Source organism: Bombina bombina, unplaced genomic scaffold (genome assembly GCF_027579735.1).
Source record: "Bombina bombina isolate aBomBom1 unplaced genomic scaffold, aBomBom1.pri scaffold_594, whole genome shotgun sequence".
NCBI classification, from domain to species: Eukaryota; Metazoa; Chordata; class Amphibia; order Anura; family Bombinatoridae; genus Bombina; species Bombina bombina.
Window position 1 is genome coordinate 55,441 of NW_026511710.1, and position 20,686 is coordinate 76,126.

At 39.2% G+C, this 20,686-nt stretch overlaps 1 protein-coding gene across 1 annotated transcript in view; it reads right to left on the reverse strand.

Moving 5' to 3' along the window:
- Positions 1 to 8,133: 8,133 nt before the first annotated feature.
- LOC128643916 (nucleolar pre-ribosomal-associated protein 1) overlaps positions 8,134 to 20,686 on the reverse strand; it is a gene marked incomplete at its 5' end in the record, with an annotated part of 233,169 nt that continues 220,616 nt past the window's right edge. The window contains one exon of the mRNA XM_053696690.1: positions 8,134 to 8,601. Within this exon, the coding sequence (XP_053552665.1) occupies positions 8,396 to 8,601 (206 nt within the window). The remainder of the gene's footprint in view (positions 8,602 to 20,686) is intronic.

Sequence of the window (20,686 nt, forward strand, 5' to 3'; positions counted from 1 at the left end):
TTTTCTCTTATGTATTTGAGATGTATCTTTTGCTGATATTTTTTTCTGGTTACCGATGCAGATTATAAATTGTTGTTTTTTTAACACAAAATGAAGAATTATCAGTTGAAATGGGCACTAAAGTCAAAATGTCATGTTTCAGACAGAGTATGCAGTTTATAGAAGCAAATTGGGGCATTTTTTTAAACAAAATGATGAAGTCTTTTAATATGGACACTGAGTTCCTACTGAGCATGTGCAAGAGTTCACAATATATAAATGTATGAATCTGATTTGCCGATAGCCGTCTCATGATACAAGGGTAAGGGAAATGGAAGAACATTTTTTAATTGTGCATTAGTTGAGTATGCAATTCTACTACATTTAATGGTCCTTTAAAGAAACCCAAACATTTTCTTTCATGATTTAGGTAGAACATACAATTTTAAACAACTTTCCAGTTTACTTCTATTATCATTTTTTTTATTCTCTTGGTATCATTTGTTGAAGGAGCAACAGTGCACTACTGGTTTCTAATTGAACACATGGGTGAGCCAATGACAATCGGTATATATATATATATATATATACAGTCACCAATCAGCAGCTAGAACCTATGTTCTTTGCTGCTCCTGAGCTTATCTAGATTTCAACAGCAAGTTACTGTTCAGCACTCTGTGAGGTTTTTATCCGTGCAGGCTGCCTGGGTCCATACCAAAAACCCAATAATATATAGAAAGTTCAAGCTGCAGCAGCACTGTGTAAAAAGATTTTTATTGTAGCCAAGAAATTAATACAACGTTTCGGACCAACTGTCCTTAATCATGTATAAAATCACACTGACACAAACAGGCTTAAAATACCCATAACCCCTCCCACTTAATTGCAACACACACCTGTGTTCATCTACCTACATCAGTTAATTAGCCAACTCCCTCAAATGTGCACAAACCTCTTTTTTTATTAACATACTCTTTGAATAGAGTAGAGATTCTCATGTAAATTCATGGTTGTTTTATCATTGTGTGTACACATTATAGACATTCTAAAACAAAGATGTCTAGTCATTTATTAGCCCCAAGAAATGTTATTATTGGACCTTCTTATTATTATCTATTTCTCATAGATTAAAGGGATAGTTATCAAAAAAACACTCCAGTCCATCTCTCTATTCATACCTCCTGGCCACATAGTACCTAGTGTATAAATCCAGAACAATTCTTTTTGTTGAAGTTTTTTCTCCCTATTGCCCCCCTCCTAGGTTTCTCAACATGATCTATAATCTGAAATCTTATTTGACTCAGGCTATGCCCAGCTGTCAAAAAATGGTGGGCCACAGGTGCATCTACATCCCCCGTTCTTATACTACTCTTATGCTGATTCAGGCTTTCTCGCACCTTACGGGTGGTCTCTCCAACATAGCCCCACCCACATGGGCATTTGATCAGATACACAGCATAGTCCATGAGAATCTCTACTCTATTCAAAGAGTATGTTAATAATAAAGAGGTTTGTGCACATTTGAGGGAGTTGGCTAATTAGTTGGCTGATGTAGGTAGATGAACACAGGTGTGTGTTGCAATTAAATGGGAGGGGTTATGGGTATTTTAAGCCTGTTTGTGTCAGTGTGATTTTATACATGATTAAGGACAGTTGGTCCGAAACGTTGTATTAATTTCTTGGCTACAATAAAAATCTTTTTACACAGTGCTGCTGCAGCTTGAACTTTCTAGAGCTTATCTAGATAAAGCTTTCAGCAAAGGATAACAAGAGAAGGAAGCAAATTAAATAATAGAAGTAAACTGTACGCTCTGTCTAAATCATAAATGTCTAATTCTGACTTTACTGTCCCTTTAAGGAATGTAAATCTGAGGATGAAAGTTTTTTTTTTCCAACAAAAGGGACAAAGCCTGACTAAGGGAAGGGGGTCAGGATCTCAAGTTGAAAGGTAGTAACATTTTTCTGGAGAAGCACTTCTTTATAGAAAGGCTGGCTCACTCATGGAATAGACTTCCAATAGATGTGGACGAACAAACACTAAGTAAATTGAAGAATAGGTATTCTAAGTTCACATTTTCCATCACAATCGATGTTTAACTGTAATTATATAAATTACCTACATCTATGTATTCTAAATAAACAAATGTAACAGTGTCTTGTGGTCACGTCTATAACCTTCAATAGTAAAATACCTGAATTGTTTACATGTACTGTATTAATCGCACTTGTCATGCCATGTAGACAGTACATCAAACACAATAATAGGGGGAAAAGCTCCAGAAACATATCCCTGACCTCTTGGCCTACAGAAGATTAAACAGCTACACAATACAAATAGGTAGAGTATATAAAAATGTATATTTCCTTTGTAACAAAAAATAAAAAAAAACAGAATTTATGTTTACCTGATAAATTACTTTCTCCAACGGTGTGTCCGGTCCACGGCGTCATCCTTACTTGTGGGATATTCTCTTCCCCAACAGGAAATGGCAAAGAGCCCAGCAAAGCTGGTCACATGATCCCTCCTAGGCTCCGCCTACCCCAGTCATTCGACCGACGTTAAGGAGGAATATTTGCATAGGAGAAACCATATGTTACCGTAGTGACTGTAGTTAAAGAAAATAAATTATCAGACCTGATTAAAAAAACCAGGGCGGGCCGTGGACCGGACACACCGTTGGAGAAAGTAATTTATCAGGTAAACATAAATTCTGTTTTCTCCAACATAGGTGTGTCCGGTCCACGGCGTCATCCTTACTTGTGGGAACCAATACCAAAGCTTTAGGACACGGATGAAGGGAGGGAGCAAATCAGGTCACCTAAATGGAAGGCACCACGGCTTGCAAAACCTTTCTCCCAAAAATAGCCTCAGAAGAAGCAAAAGTATCAAATTTGTAAAATTTAGAAAAAGTGTGCAGTGAAGACCAAGTCGCTGCCTTACATATCTGATCAACAGAAGCCTCGTTCTTGAAGGCCCATGTGGAAGCCACAGCCCTAGTGGAGTGAGCTGTGATTCTTTCAGGAGGCTGCCGTCCGGCAGTCTCATAAACCAATCGGATAATGCTTTTAATCCAGAAGGAGAGAGAGGTAGAAGTTGCTTTTTGACCTCTCCGTTTACCAGAATAAACAACAAACAAAGACAAAGTTTGTCTGAAATCCTTAGTAGCTGCTAAGTAAAATTTGAGAGCACGAACTACATCCAAGTTGTGCAACAAACGTTCCTTCTTTGAAACTGGATTAGGACACAAAGAAGGCACAACTATCTCCTGGTTAATGTTTTTGTTAGAAACAACTTTTGGAAGAAAACCAGGTTTAGTACGCAAAACCACCTTATCTGCATGGAACACCAGATAAGGAGAAGAACACTGCAGAGCAGATAATTCTGAAACTCTTCTAGCAGAAGAAATTGCAACCAAAAACAAAACTTTCCAAGATAATAACTTAATATCAACGGAATGTAAGGGTTCAAACGGAACCCCCTGAAGAACTGAAAGAACTAGGTTGAGACTCCAAGGAGGAGTCAAAATTTTGTAAACAGGCTTGATTCTAACCAGAGCCTGAACAAAGGCTAGAACATCTGGCACAGCTGCCAGCTTTTTGTGAAGTAACACAGACAAGGCAGAAATCTGTCCCATCAAGGAACTTACAGATAATCCTTTTTCCAATCCTTCTCGAAGGAAGGATAGACTCTTAGGAATCTTAACCTTGTCCCAAGGGAATCCTGCAGATTCACACCAACAGATATACCAAATTATGTGGTAATTTTTCTGGTTACAGGCTTTCAGGCCTGAACAAGAGTATTAATAACAGAATCTGAGAACCCTCGCTTTGATAAGATCAAGCGTTCAATCTCCAAGCAGTCAGCTGGAGTGGGTCGAACGGACCTAGAACAAGAAGGTCTCGTCTCAAAGGTAGCTTCCATGGTGGAGCCGATGACATATTCACCAGATCTGCATACCAAGTCCTGCGTGGCCACGCAGGAGCTATCAAAATCACCGACGCCCTCTCCTGATTGATCCTGGCTACCAGCCTGGGGATGAGAGGAAACGGCGGGAACACATAAGCTAGTTTGAAGGTCCAAGGTGCTACTAGTGCATCCACTAGAGCCGCCTTGGGATCCCTGGATCTGTACCCGTAGTAAGGAACTCTGAAGTTCTGACGAGAGGCCATCAGATCCATGTCTGGAATGCCCCACGGTTGAGTGACTTGGGCAAAGATTTCCGGATGGAGTTCCCACTCCCCCGGATGCAATGTCTGACGACTCAGAAAATCCGCTTCCCAATTTTCCACTCCTGGGATGTGGATAGCAGACAGGTGGCAGGAGTGAGACTCCGCCCATAGAATGATTTTGGTCACTTCTTCCATCGCTAGGGAACTCCTTGTTCCCCCCTGATGGTTGATGTATGAACTTGGCCCTCGCTAGCTGAGGCCAAGCTTTGAGAGCATTGAATATCGCTCTCAGTTCCAGAATATTTATCGGTAGAAGAGATTCTACCCGAGACCAAAGACCCTGAGCTTTCAGGGATCCCCAGACCGCGCCCCAGCCCATCAGACTGGCGTCGGTCGTGACAATGACCCACTCTGGTCTGCGGAAGGTCATCCCTTGTGACAGGTTGTCCAGGGACAGCCACCAACGGAATGAGTCTCTGGTCCTCTGATTTACTTGTATCTTTGGAGACAAGTCTGAATAGTCCCCATTCCACTGACTGAGCATGAACAGTTGTAATGGTCTTAGATGAATGCGCACAAAAGGAACTATGTCCATTGCCGCTACCATCAAACCTATCACTTCCATGCACTGCGCTATGGAAGGAAGAGGAACGGAATGAAGTATCCGACAAGAGTCTAGGAGTTTTGTTTTTCTGGCTTCTGTCAGAAAAATCCTCATTTCTAAGGAGTCTATTATAGTTCCCAAGAAGGGAACCCTCGTTGACGGAGATAGAGAACTCTTTTCCACGTTCACTTTCCATCCGTGAGATCTGAGAAAGGCCAGGACAATGTCCGTGTGAGCCTTCACTTGAGGAAGGGACGACGCTCGAATCAGAATGTCGTCCAAGTAAGGTACTACAGCAATGCCCCTTGGTCTTAGCACCGCCAGAAGGGACCCTAGTACCTATGAGAAAATCCTAGGAGCAGTGGCTAATCCGAAAGAAAACGCCACGAACTGGAAATGCTTGTCCAGGAATGCAAACCTTAGGAACCGATGATGTTCCTTGTGGATAGGAATATGTAGATACGCATCCTTGAAATCCACCTTGGTCATGAATTGACCTTCCTGGATGGAAGGAAGAAGTGTTCGAATGGTTTCCATCTTGAACGATGGAACCTTGAGAAACTTGTTCAAGATCTTGAGATCTAAGCTTGGTCTGAACGTTCCCTCTTTTTTGGGAACTATGAACAGATTGGAGTAGAACCCCATCCCTTGTTCTCCTAATGGAACAGGATGAATCACTCCCATTTTTAGCAGGTCTTCTACCCAATGTAAGAATGCCTGTCTTCTTATGTGGTCTGAAGACAACTGAGACCTGTGGAACCTCCCCCTTGGAGGAAGCCCCTTGAACTCCAGAGAATAACCTTGGGAGACTATTTCTAGCGCCCAAGGATCCAGAACATCTCTTGCCCCAGCCTGAGCGAAGAGAGAGAGTCTGCCCCCCACCAGATCCGGTCCCGGATCGGGGGCCCGCATTTCATGCTGTCTTGGGAGCAGTGGCAGGTTTCCTGGCCTGCTTTCCTTTGTTCCAGCCTTGCATAGGTCTCCAGGCTGGATTGGCTTGAGAAGTATTACCTTCCTGCTTAGAGGACGTAGCCCTTGGGGCTGATCCGTTTCTGCGAAAGGGACGAAACTTAGGTTTATTTTTGGTCTTGAAAAGACCTATCCTGAGGAAGGGCGTGGCCCTTGCCCCCAGTGATATCAGAGATAATCTCTTTCAAGTCAGGGTCAAAGAGTGTTTTCCCCTTGAAAGGAATGTCAAGCAATTTGTTCTTGGAAGACGCATCCGCTGCCCAAGATTTTAACCAAAGCGCTCTGCGCCACAATAGCAAACCCAGAATTTTTTCGCCGCTAACCTAGCCAATTGCAAGGTGGCGTCTAGGGTGAAAGAATTAGCCAATTTAAGAGCACGAATTCTGTCCATAATCTCCTCATAAGAAGAAGAATTACTAATAATCGCCTTTCCTAGCTCATCAAACTAGAAACACGCGGCTGCAGTGACAGGGACAATGCATGCAATTGGTTGTAGAAGGGAACCTTGCTGAACAAACATCTTTAGCAGACCTTCTAATTTTTTATCCATAGGATCTTGGAAAGCACAACTATCTTCTATGGGTATAGTGGCGCGCTTGTGTAGAGTAGAAACCGCCCCCTCGACCTTGGGGACTGTCTGCCATCAGTCCTTTCTGGGGTCGACTATAGGAAAACAATTTTATAAATATGGGGGGAGGTACTAAAGGTATACCGGGCCTGTCCCATTCTTTACTAACAATGTACGCCACCCGCTTGGATATAGGAAAAGCTTTGGGGGGCCCCGGGGCCTCTAAGAACTTTTCCATTTTACATAGTGGTTCTGGAATGACCAGATAATCACAATCATCCAAATTGGATAACACCTCCTTAAGCAGAGCGCGGAGATGTTCCAACTTAAATTTAAAAGTAATCACATCAGGTTCAGCTTGTTGAGAAATGTTTCCTGAATCTGAAATTTCTCCCTCAGACAAAACCTCCCTGGCCCCCTCAGACTGGTGTAGGGGCCCTTCAGAAACCATATCATCAGCGTTCTCATGCTCTACAGAATTTTCTAAAACAGAGCAGTCGCGCTTTCGCTGATAAGTGGGCATATTGGCTAAAATGTTTTTGATAGAATTATCCATTACAGCCGTTAAATGTTGCATAGTAAGGAGTATTGGCGCACTAGATGTACTAGGGGCCTCCTGTATGGGCAAGACTGGTGTAGACGAAGGAGGGGATGATGCAGTACCATGCTTACTCCCCTCACTTGAGGAATCATCTTGGGCATCATTTTTACTAAATTTTTTTATGACATAAAATACATATAGTTAAATGAGAAGGAACCTTGGTTTCCCCACAGTCAGAACACAATCTATCTGGTAGTTCAGACATGTTAAACAGGCATAAACTTGATAACAAAGCACAAAAAACGTTTTAAAATAAAACCGTTACTGTCACTTTAAATTTTAAACTAAACACACTTTATTACTGCAATTGCGAAAAAGTATGAAGGAATTGTTCAAAATTCACCAAAATTTCACCACAGTGTCTTAAAGCCTTAAAAGTATTGCACACCAAATTTGGAAGCTTTAACCCTTAAAATAACGGAACCGGAGCCGTTTTTATATTTAACCCCTTTACAGTCCCTGGAATCTGCTTTGCTGAGACCCAACCAAGCCCAAAGGGGAATACGATACCAAATGATGCCTTCAGAAAGACTTTTCTATGTATCAGAGCTCCACACACATGCAGCTGCATGCCATGCTGTCCTCAAAAACAAGTGCGCCATACCGGCGCGAAAATGAGGCTCTGACTATGATTAGGGAAAGCCCCTAAAGAATAAGGTGTCAAAAACAGTGCCTGCCGATATAATCATATCAAAATACCCAGAATAAATGATTCCTCAAGGCTAAATATGTGTTAATAATGAATCGATTTAGCCCAGAAAAAGTCTACAGTCTTAATAAGCCCTTGTGAAGCCCTTATTTACTATCTTAATAAACATGGCTTACCGGATCCCATAGGGAAAATGACAGCTTCCAGCATTACATCGTCTTGTTAGAATGTGTCATACCTCAAGCAGTAAGAGACTGCACACTGTTCCCCCAACTGAAGTTAATTGCTCTCAACAGTCCTGTGTGGAACAGCCATGGATTTTAGTTACGGTGCTAAAATCATTTTCCTCATACAAACAGAAATCTTCATCTCTTTTCTGTTTCTGAGTAAATAGTACATACCAGCACTATTTTAAAATAACAAACTCTTGATTGAATAATAAAAACTACAGTTAAACACTAAAAAACTCTAAGCCATCTCCGTGGAGATGTTGCCTGTACAACGGCAAAGAGAATGACTGGGGTAGGCGGAGCCTAGGAGGGATCATGTGACCAGCTTTGCTGGGCTCTTTGCCATTTCCTGTTGGGGAAGAGAATATCCCACAAGTAAGGATGACGCCGTGGACCGGACACACCTATGTTGGAGAAACAGTTAACTGTTACATAACTGCAGCTAAGGCACAATATTAACATTTTTATATTCATTTAGCTTTCATATAGATGTTAAATACTCCTTTGATATTATCCTTCAAGAAGCTGCATTGTCTCATTAGGAGTTCCACATACTGAAATATTACAGAACCGCTCTTGTAACGAGTTAATGTTCTTGTGCACAGCAGAAGTCACTCAGGGCAAGTTAATGTCTTAAAAGGTCTTTACAAAGTGACACAATCCCATCTTCATATTCACTCTTCTTTCGTGTGGGCTTTTTTTGTTTGGAACCAGTGAAGTCCATTTGAGCGGCTTCATTTATGACTTCTACATGACTTCTTAACATACCCGTCTCTTCAGCACCCAGCCAGAAATCTCCAACATAAAGTGACACTAAGAACTCACCAGGTGCTAGTGAAAAAGCAAGAAAGCAGATGGGTGATGAGAAGAAAAAGTTACGGATCAGTATTTGATTTAGTTGAAATACAGCATAAATTAATAACATCCTTCTATTTGGAAAGGTAATTAAAAAAGGATCAGTTGTCACAATTTCTGGGAACATTTAAAATGCTAAACATATATATGCAAAAAAAACACTAAATAATAAAAATAAACTGTGCAAAATGTAACACACTGTAGCATATGCATTTATCTAATTTAAACTCATAATAAAAAAAATACCTAAGTGACAATTACATATCTATAGGATTGTGAAACATTTAAACATTGATTTAATAAAGTTTTGTTGATGTTTGGTAAACTGGGGGCACATGGGCACATGATGCCCTCTGCACTCGTTTTTGAAGCCCATTGTCATAGCAGAAGTAAGAATGTGCTCTAGATTTTACAGCCCCAGGATAAATGCAGAAAAAAATTGGGCTTTAGGGATTTCTAGCTGGTGGTCACAACTGAAATGAGCTCTCGGGGGACAGAAATTACTGCAGCCACAGGATACCCCAAAACCTTACCATAATATTGCCCTGCCCCACTGCAATTTTTTAGGAAATCTATGTGTTTAAAAGTCATACAATGATATTCATCCAAAAGACTACTAAATATTATCTATGCTCCCCATTCTACTGTAGCATACTGTGTGTACATAGTAGTTATGTCCAACAGAGGCACAGGTTGTAGTCCCTCTGTCAAAGCTGCTGCAAACTGTGGGCAGAACGCATCTACCTTTATATGGTAATGGAGCACCGATCATGCTCCCTTACTATATGAAGCCAGATTGTCTATTGTTACAGACAAGTACACCGTCTGTGTCACAGTCTGTAACAATCCTGCGGTGGAGCCGTTGGGAGGGAAGGAAGGAGGTTGGTGGGTTGCCCATTGGGGGAGGGGGAAGAAGGGGGTGGTCCCTAAACTACGGCAAATGGTAAAGAGAGGGATTGGTTCCATACACTACAGAAAAGCTGTGCCTAGGAGGGGGGGATGCCTACACCCCAGAGGCAGAACTTTTTTTCACTTTCTGCGATGAGATTTTTTTTAGTGAAAATTTTTCTGCAGGTCATTAATAATCTAGTGCAGTAGTTGAAAATTGCATTGCAAATTAGCTGCATACAAAAAAGTAATTGTAAATATCTCTTGAATTAATTTGTTTCCTTTTCTCTTAGTCTAACATAGAAATGTAGTAATAAAAAGGGTACATTTCTCATACCAACATCTTACAGTCAGAGAAAAACAGCTTTTCAGACTGTGAAAAGCTAGGGAACGAACTTGCAAAAATCTGAGAGCCAAACAATCAATGCACTGTTGCTTTGCAGCACTACTGCAGATTTGATTGTCGTCTTCAAACAGCACTTTGCTCTGGATGCTCTGTGTTAAGGAAAACTTATACAATGCAGCCAGAGAACAGCTCTGTTTAAAGAGAACAGCACTGAAAAGTTAAAGTGCTAACAAGCTCCTGTTCTTTCTGCAGACATGCTGCATTTTCTGCGATGACATCTCAGATCACTCTATGTTCTGCCTTGGGGGCCTACACTACAGAGAAAAAACACAATTTATGCTTACCTGATAAATTTATTTCTCTTGTGGTGTATCCAGTCCACGGATCATCCATTACTTGTGGGATATTCTCATTCCCAACAGGAAGTTGCAAGAGGACACCCACAGCAGAGCTGTTACATAGCTCCTCCCCTCACTACCATATCCAGTCATTCGACCGAAAACAAGCAGAGAAAGGAGAAACCATAGGGTGCAGTGGTGATTGTAGTTTACATTTAAAAATTACCTGCCTTAAAATGACAGGGCGGGCCGTGGACTGGATACACCACAAGAGAAATAAATTTATCAGGTAAGCATAAATTGTGTTTTCTCTTGTAAGGTGTATCCAGTCCACGGATCATCCATTACTTGTGGGATACCAATACCAAAGCTAAAGTACACGGATGAAGGGAGGGACAAGGCAGGTACTTAAACGGAAGGTACCACTGCCTTGTCAGAGTATATGAATATTATGATGAATATTACATATGTGTACATATATATATATATATGTATATTTTATACACTGTATATGTTAGATGAGAACTCAGGATTAATTAAACATGAGTTTGTTGAACACAGCTTCTAATACACGTCTATCAGGATTGACGATCAGTAGAGCCTTTTTGAAGCACGGCCCCTGTAGTGTAAAACACACAAACATTTCTTTTCTAAAGGAAATAGCTCAGTGACCCTATTCATTTGACTATATATGCAGATTTTTATAACCTCAGAACATTTGGTGAGGTGAGAAAAGAATGTGTTCAAGGACCCCTTTGGAATTTGACACGTGTGATACAACAGTTCTATCTCACTGAATCTCTATTTGAAGACTTACTGCAAAAACCCCTCTTGGGGGAAGGTGACACAAATAAAATCAAATACACATCTGCACTGCTGGCTAAACAGGAAATATGCTGTTTTAAAGACTCTTACAACTCCTCATGGATTGACCCCATGTGGTGAGTATGAGACAAAAAGTCTGGCAACTGAAGTTACTGAAAAGTTAGAATGTTAGGATAATACAGTGAAGGCCCATGACTTACATTATGATTTCAAAACAACTATATATATTTTAATGGATATGAGATGTATATTTATGTGATATCAAACATTAACATCTAAATATATATATATATATATGGAAAGTAAAAGATTGAATGATATATATATATATATATATATATATATATATTTTGAAGGCATGAATATCTTAGCCTCTGTGTGTTTAAGAACATGAATAGATGTTTATGGACCTGAAGAGAAGTGATTATTAACATTTATTTTTATTTCAGATCGACATAAACAGGATTTATGTATTCAGGAAGAAATACACAGAAATGTCACATACTATATCTGGGTGGATGCAAATATCAGGAGTTTTAAATACTACCAATCTGGAGATATAAAAATAAGCTGTTATTTGCAAAGAAATGCCAGAATACTGATAAAATTATAATGCATTTTAAGCTAATAATTAGCAGTGTTAAATTACCTTAATATAATAAAATGTTAATAATATAACATATTTGGTATCAGAATAATCAGAAAAAATAACCTAATATTAACCATCTGTAATTGGGGTTATATATGATTAATGCAGAGAGTGTGATCTGATTAAATAACCATTTTATAAAAAAAAAATTAACTTGCTTAAAAATGTCAAAAATGCTGTATTGTATTGCTATGTTGTACTGTATGCTGCCACCTGGTGTTATGTTGCGAGAACTACAGCCAGAAGGTTCTTTCTGGCTGTTAAAAATGAAATTTCCAAGGGCCAATCCGATTTAGACTTCCCAGATAACCAATGGGAAGGTCAGCTCCCGTAGTGCCACCCACATGATGTCATCAATGATTATATAATGGGAGTGTTGAATGCACAAGGGAGAGTTGTCTGTAACTTGTTGAAAATTAGTGATCTGATTTTGGCTGCGATATACCTGAAAAAAAAAAAGTTCACTTCAGCAAGGAGCTTAAAACTTATCCTTGATTTGTGCAAAAACCTTCTTTCAAATGAGATGACCTAAAGACCGCTACGAATTGGTTCAAAATTGGTGAAGTATATTGTATTTTAAATTGGTAGTTATAAGCCTAGGTATTGTTCAAATCTGTGTCTGAATTGGCTAAGTAACTCATCTATACAAGTTCTGATATTGTCGGTTAATTTTGTATTAGGATAAATTGCAGTTAAATAGCAGAATATATATTTTATCCTATTGTTTTATAAACACTGTTTAGAATTGTATTGCTTGGATGTTAAAGGTTTTTAGTCCCATTGTGTTAAATAAATAAGGCTGAATTGTGAAGGTATATTGTTCTGGGTTTTGTAAGAAGAATAGCATATCTTAAGAGTTGGTTCTAACGCATATAAACTTTTATTTAGTTTCCTTTTATTGCAAATATAGTTCAATATGTTTATGGATATTAACTAAATAAAAGAATTCAGATATTTATATTAATTGTATGGTCTAGTAGGTGCATGGTTGATAAGGGTTTCTATTTCTTTGTATTGTGTTTATAACCCTGCCATAAACTTATATATATTATTTGGATAGCACTGCTAAGATTTTCATAAATATACTGACATAATAATTGGAGGCATTGCATGAGATTTAATAATATCCATCATAATTGATATAATATATTTGTAAGTAAATAGAAATTATTATAAAAGAGAAAAAAAAAAAAAAATTCATATTTCGATATTAATATTTTGAAGATATAATTTTTTTTTGAAAAGTTGAAATATTGATTTTCATATTTCGAGATTGACATTAATATCTTGAAATATTATTAAAGATTAATTTTGAAAAATTAATAAAAATATTAATTTTTCATATTTCAAAATTAATCAAAAATATTAATTTTTCATATTTTCAAAGTTAATCAAAAAATATTAATTTTTCATATTTCGGAATATTAATTTTTCATATTTCAAAATTAATAATATTTTTTTTTTTTGAAATATAAAATTTTTCTCTCTTTTTATTGGCAAAAATTGTATTAGCATTTTAGTTAAATAAATACTAAACCAATACAATAATGTCTGTAGCCAGAAGTGACTCATTTAATTCTATACATAGCAATGAAATTGGTCCCATAACCATACCTATTACTAAAGGTCAGGTCCTTAAGAAAGATATCTTAAGTTACCTTAAAGGGAAGTTTAATATTGCGGGTGAATTAAATGATTTTATGGATATGCTTGAAACAAGGGCTAAAAATATTACCGTTAATAATAATATGTGGAATGAAGAGAATGAATTCTTCCAGGAATTATTAATGATTAATCAATGCAAAGATCCCAAAAAGCGAGAAAAACTAATACTAAAATCTTGGCCCCTTCTAATATGCATAATTGACGAAATGTCGTTTTGTGTCACAGACAAACGATTGCAAATACAGGAGCTAGAAAATAGTATTCGTTCCTCGCGCAGACGCGAAGAGGGTTTAAAAACAGCCAAAAATAAAATGGATGAATTTGCCCAAAACCTAGCCACCTTAGATAAGCACAATATGGACTTAATCGCACAGATACAAGATTTAAATAAACAGCTTGCGCAAAGCCAGAGAGAATTAAGCGATTTAAAAAGGTCATATCGCCATAATGAAAACCCCTATATTAGCAATGAGAATAATACAGATAATGCTAACTCCTTTAGCGAACGCGTCAGGGACGAGGTACGAAAATATATAGAACAACATAGACAAATGACCCCTAACGGGTCAGAAGTAGATTTCCCAAATAGACAATCCCCTCAGGATGTAAATCCAGAGGACAACTGTAGCGCAGCTGATGCGGGGGAGGGAAACTCTAACAGAGAGTCCCAAAATAAGTCTGATAAAGTCTATGATTCCCATAAAATAATCACCTTCGTACAACGCGCAGTACCTATATTCTCCAATAAGGGAACAACATCTGTAATTGATCATTTACAGGCTTTTGAAAATGCGTTAGCTATAATGAATGTTACAAGTGAGAAATTGAAAATTGAATTTCTACCTTGGGTATTTGACAGTAAGCATCACAAATTCTTTGCCTCACTAAAGGATATGAATATTCATTCCTGGAATGGGGTAAAACGACAATGCAGAAAAGAATTCGGGCAATATCGCACTAAAACTGCTGCGAAGATAGCGGTATATGGTTTAAAGTGTCGTGCGAATCAGAGTCCAATCGAATTCCTTTCTGTATTGAAAAATGCGTACAGTATGGCTGAAGATAATCCCAAATTTGACGGCTCAGAATTTGTAAATTTATTTTTTGAAGCACTGCCTACACCCATCAAAATTAACTTAGCTAGAGATTTTGATGAGGACTGCTCATTGGAATGGCTGATCAAAGAGAGTACAAAATTATACTCTATTCAGCAGTCCAGTGAGCAGGGGGTTAAAAAGGAATCAAAACCCAAAATTGTAGCAGAAACTAGGGTGTCACCTAAACCCCTCAATTTGGAGTCTAACAAGAGAACTTATGCAGAGGTGGCCAGTCAAAACAGGCCATCTCCACAGAGGTTTAATTCTGCCCCTCCCCCTACACAGGTTGAGGTGCAGGGAGACTATAACCAAAGTGGGGGACATAATCAGGTGAATAATTACTCACAAAGAGAATACTCACCAAATAATTGGTATCCGCGCAAGGGTAGATACAATAGACGGCGAAGATAGTCTCAGGGTAACCAGACACCCCAGGTATATAATGCTCCCCAAAGTACTAATGCTGAACAAGCTGAACCCCAGGGGCAACCACGCCAGAATAGAAATAGTGGCCCTGATTCTGAGGGAACCCAATGGTCCAGGAATCAGTACAATGGGGCACCAAGAGATAGGCCCAGGGGTAGAGGTAACTTGTACAATCAGGTAGATATGCTGTTTACCCAATTAAATCGGTTGAGCGAACAAATCGCTAATATGAGTCAAAAATCTACGGCTCAGCAACCGAACAATACTTTTTTAGGGGTACAGCCAGTGGTCAGCAGTGGACCACAGGCACAGTCATAAATACTGCAGTATCACCTGAAGGGGAGGGGAGAGATATACAAAATGTAGTAATAAATATCAATGATACTAATCATGTTATCTCCCCACAGACCGGAAACGGACAAATTAGCTGTGACAATGAGCGATATCAGCCGGGAAAAATTAACCAAACTTTTCCTCTGCAGTGTTCTCTTAACATTATTTCCACAGATGCAGTACACAAGAACCCAGCTGACCTTGTCATAGGGGAAACAGGTAGGTATGAAATTTCCTCTGCATCGAATGACGCAGCGGATCCAGGTAAAACGTGGCGAAGCCCACAGATGTACAAGAATGCAAATTTTATGTGTGAAATGATAGAAACTGCAGGAAGATATTATGTACTAGTTGAGCTGCAAGATTCAGTCTCCAACCCTATCAGGGGATTAATTGATACTGGGTCACAGGCAACTATCTTATCCCACAGGTACTACACACAGCTAAATGAGCTAACACCCCACAAACCTAAAATAAAAGAATTTGACGGTTCTCTGATAGGTGTTGGGGGTGATTCCCTAAAAGTCTACGGTATTGCCTGGTTAAAATTTAAATTGGGGAACAGGGTCATAAAACACCCTGTCATTATAGTGGATCTGCCAACTGATCGTTTAATTATTGGTAGTGATCTCCTGAAGCGATTAAGCACCATAATTGATTGCATAAATAATGTAATTTGGTCACAAGTTAAACGGCCTATCAATTATGAAAAATCTGGTATATCTCGCACCCGACATAGCTGTCACGTGGTGGAAGAGAAACCAGATGCTGTGGAGATTCATTTCAGGAATAACTCTGTACCTGAAATCACTATCCTACAAATAGATGATCAGACTCCTTTTAGTGGCTCTGATGGTAATACTTTTAAAATTTCGCCCGGAAAAATAGCGAATATCTCCCTAGATGGCGATATATTAACCATATCACTCCACAAGGGGGATCCTAAAATCCCTAAGGGGGGAGGCCACACTCAATACCTCACAGGGATTGAGAGAGTTAAAGAGGATCTATTTATCCCTATACAAGTGCATGACCTTGGTAAAACCGAGTATGCTAAAATAAACTTAAAACAGGAAGCTAGCTATATAAGCGAAGGTTTATTAGCGCAGATAGCTGAACCTAAAGTGATTAAATATCTTTCTCCCCAAGACCACTGTGTCCACAACCTGGATAAAAGGTCTGAAAGCTATAACATCACAGCTAAGTGCTTATTATCTATCTCTATTGGTAATAAGTCAGTGAAGCACCTGTTTTTAGTTTTAAATACTCCCCATAATCAAATATACATTGGCAATGATATTTTACATAGATATGCCATACAAATAGATTTGATTAACTCTTGCCTTTGGAGCAGGTTAAAGGGGGACCCTGAAGTATTTCAGGATGAAAATGCAGCCCTGAAATCAAACCAGCAATTGCCATATGCTGTGAATATGCAGGTATCTAGCGATGTTATAATTCCTGCTGGGGCTGATAAATTTCTTTTACCCTTACAGGTAAAGAGAGGTCAGAAATTAAAAACTTCTGAAACACTAATTTGCCTCTCCCATAGAATACAAAATCTGGGTGTCACAGTGACTTACACTCCTATGGTGAATATTGGAACTGTTCCAATACATATTATTGTGCATAACATGACCCCACAGGATATAACATTATCCAAGGGAACTACCATAGGATATGCACTGGAATCAAGTTATTACACTTTTGGATTCCAGAATAATGTAATTGGGCTAATACCTGAAGGATACCTAACTGAAGAACAATTAATAGAACAATCCTTTGCATCTATGCCAGAGGGTCTATTTTAATGTTCAATCTATTTATCCCTTCAGCTCAGAGGAAGGCATCTGTAAAATTGAAGAAGCCTCTCTAGTGTTTGATCAGCCAATCAAACAGCAAGATTACCCCAATACCCAGAGTCATGGGAGCAATGTAAATTATAATCAAGGGGATCTCACCTCTAGACTGGAAGAAGCCTATGAAATAGGACAGCCTGAAATCTTTCCAGGATTTCAGCAAATAGTCGAAGAGCAAATATCCTTAGCTAATGGCTGTTCCAGCGATGATGAACGCCAACAGCTGCGAGAACTCCTGATGGAGTACAAGGATATTTTTGCTAAGGATTCTTATGACTGTGGTACTACAGACTTGCACATTGCAAGAATACAAACAGATCCCGATGCACCACCTGTATTTGTCAAACAATACAGACTTCCCTTAGCCTCATATGATTCTCTTGCAGAGATCATAAGGAATTTGGAAGAAAGAGGTATTATCAGACAGGTGCACAGCTCTTATAATAATCCTATTCTAGGTGTCCTTAAGCCCAATGGACAATGGCGTTTGTGTGCTGACTTAAGACAGCTAAACAAACGAGTATACATGTCTGGCTGGCCTGTACCATACATTGACCAGTGCCTAGCACAAATGCAGGGATCCAAAATATTCACTGCCATTGATTGTGCACAGGGATATTGGACCATAAAGGTACATGAAGAGGACCAATATAAGCTAGCATTCTCCTTCCAAAAGGTTCAGTATGCATTCCAGAGACTTCCATTTGGATACATAAATTCTGGACATGAATTTGCTGTATTCATGCATAAGGCTATGCCTGACGCACTGGAAAGGGGGACCTTATCTTATGTTGATGATGTTTTAATCAAAAGCACAGACTTTGAAAAACACATCGCAGAGCTTAAACACGTCCTCAGCCAACTTAAAAGGGCAGGTGTCAAATTATCCCTGCAAAAAGCTCAATGGTGCCGCACTCGTGTAAACTTCTTGGGACATGAAGTTACCTCTGACGGATTAAATCCCCAGAAGAAAAAGGTGGAAGCGATAGTGAATTCTAAAAACCCAACTAACTTAAAGGAATTGAGATCATTCCTGGGTATGACGAATTATTCTCGCAAATTCATTGATAATTATGCGGAATTAGCTAAACCACTACTACTTCTTCTAAAGAAAGATGTGAAATGGCACTGGAGTGAGTCTCAAGAGACAGCCATCAGAGAGCTGAAGAGAAAACTCACTCAAGCACCTTGCTTAGCGTACCCTGAAGGTGGTAAACCTTTCTTCTTAGAGACAGGTTACACAGATATAAGCATGAGTGCTGTACTATACCAAAAGCATGATAATTTGAACAAAGCCATTGCTTATGCGAGCAAAAATCTATCCCCAGTAGAAATAAAATTTAGCGATTGCGAAAAAGCCCTCTTATCTACTGTATGGGCTCTACAAAATTTCCGCAGCTATATACAGGGCGAGAAAATTATTGTAGAAACGGCCCACCAGCCTTTGCTATATTTGCAAAGTGAGAGAATAAGAGATGGGAATTTGTCTAATAGCCGCATAACAGCGTGGACTCTTTCCTTACAAGGCTGGCCCTTAGAAATTCGCTACAAGCAGAATAAAAAGAATCCAGTCGCACAAGGGCTTGCTGAGCTCCACGACTGTACTGCTAGAGATCCTGGGGAAAAATTATCAGAAGATGATTTTCTGGAAGAACAATTGCTTTCCCCATATAAAATGTACAATGAAGACCATTGTCAAACATTACCTTGGGTATATGTTGATGGTTGTTCTTACCATGCCACTATTGATAATGAGCGCAGACTAGTCGCTGGCATTGGTATAACTGGGGCAAATGGATTCTCAAATATATCTGTAGGTTTCAACATTGGACCAAGATCCAGTCAAGTTGCAGAACTAACTGCTGTTTTCAAAACCATTGAAATGGCTATTGAACATGGTATTCATGAATTTGTGATCATAACTGACTCAAATTATGTGCGTGACAGTTTTGTTGAATACCTGCCAACTTGGAAAAGAAATGGCATGCAGAAAAGCAATAACAAACCAGTCAAGCATGGCAAATTGTTCTGCGAGATTGATAATCTGGTAGTATCCAATGATTTAACCATACACTGGAAAAAGACCAAGGGTCATTCCAGAGTTTTAGGTCCTGATAAGGAAGGCAATGACCTTGCGGACTCATTAGCCAAACAAGGAGCCATAACTGGAGAACTCCTTAATATTGAACACTTAATGGGTGCAATTCAGGTAGAAGCCATTACCAGAAACCAGGCAAAACAACAGAGTGAGCCTAACTTGGTACAATGGAGTCAGGATTCTCCTAGTGAGGACCTGATCACTAGTCAAAAAGAAGACCCCATTGTAGGCATCTTCTATAAACACATAGAAGATCCTGAAAGCAACCCCATCTCAAAAGATGATTGTATTGGCAAAGAAGATCTGAGAATCTTAATAAAATCTAAATCACAATTCAAATTACAGGATGGTTTGTTAATTAGAACCTCCAAAACTGGCATCCAACAGTGGGTAGTACCCACCAAGTTCAGAGGTCTAATGCTTCAACATGCCCATGATGCTCCCACATCTGGTCATCGCGGTGCCAAACTCACGTACGAAATATTGCGTGACTACGCTTTTTGGCCACACATGTTGAAAGATGTTCAAACCTACTGTCAAGGGTGTTTAATCTGTCCACAGTTCCAACCCACTGCACCAACGCATAGAGCGCCATTGCAGAAAAGGGGGATGGTAATGCCATGGTCAGATATACAAATTGATTTTATTGGTCCGGTAACAAGGTCATCAAGAGGTAACAAGTACATGTTAACAGTGACATGCCTGTTCACTAAATGGGTAGAGTGCATTAGTGCACCTAACAATAGTGCTGAAACATGTGCAGCATTGCTCATCAACCATGTATTTTCCAGATTTGGTTTGCCCCAAAGAATCGAATCAGATCGGGGGACCCACTTCACTAGCGAAGTGATGACAAAAATGTGGAAAATACTAGGGGTTAAAAGAAAGCTCCATATTGCTTATAGAGCTGCCTCAAGTGGTGGTATAGAGCGTTACAACCAATCCATTGTTAAAATCCTCAAAAAGTTTGTGAGTGAAACAGGTAAAGACTGGGATATAAAACTACCTCTAGTCTTAATGGCATTAAGAGCAACTCCAAGTAGTGCTACCAAGATGTCACCTTTTGAGCTGATGACTGGTAGAAGAATGGTTCTACCTCAGCATCTGCTGTACCGTACATCAGACCAAAATTTGATAAACGCTGCCAATACACATCAATATGTGGAAAACTTAAGAAAGCACCTGCAATATGCCTTTGCATTTGCTCAAAGGAATTTAGAAAGAGCCGCAACTGCCACTAAAACCTATTATGATCTCAAAACATCCAAAAAGGAATATGAAATAAATGATAAAGTTTATCTTTATAACTTTGGAAGAGATCAGGTTAGGGAGAAGAAATTTCTTCCCTCATGGAAAGGTCCTTTTGTCATTACTGACAAAATATCTCCAGTGGCCTATAAAATACGGATCCCCAAAAATGAAGGTTTCATAGATAAATGGGTACATATAAATCAACTGCGGGCATGTCATCCCAGGTCCCAACTACAAGTCATAGAGGGAGAATGAAGTGTCATATCCCCAAATGCACTAAAGACAT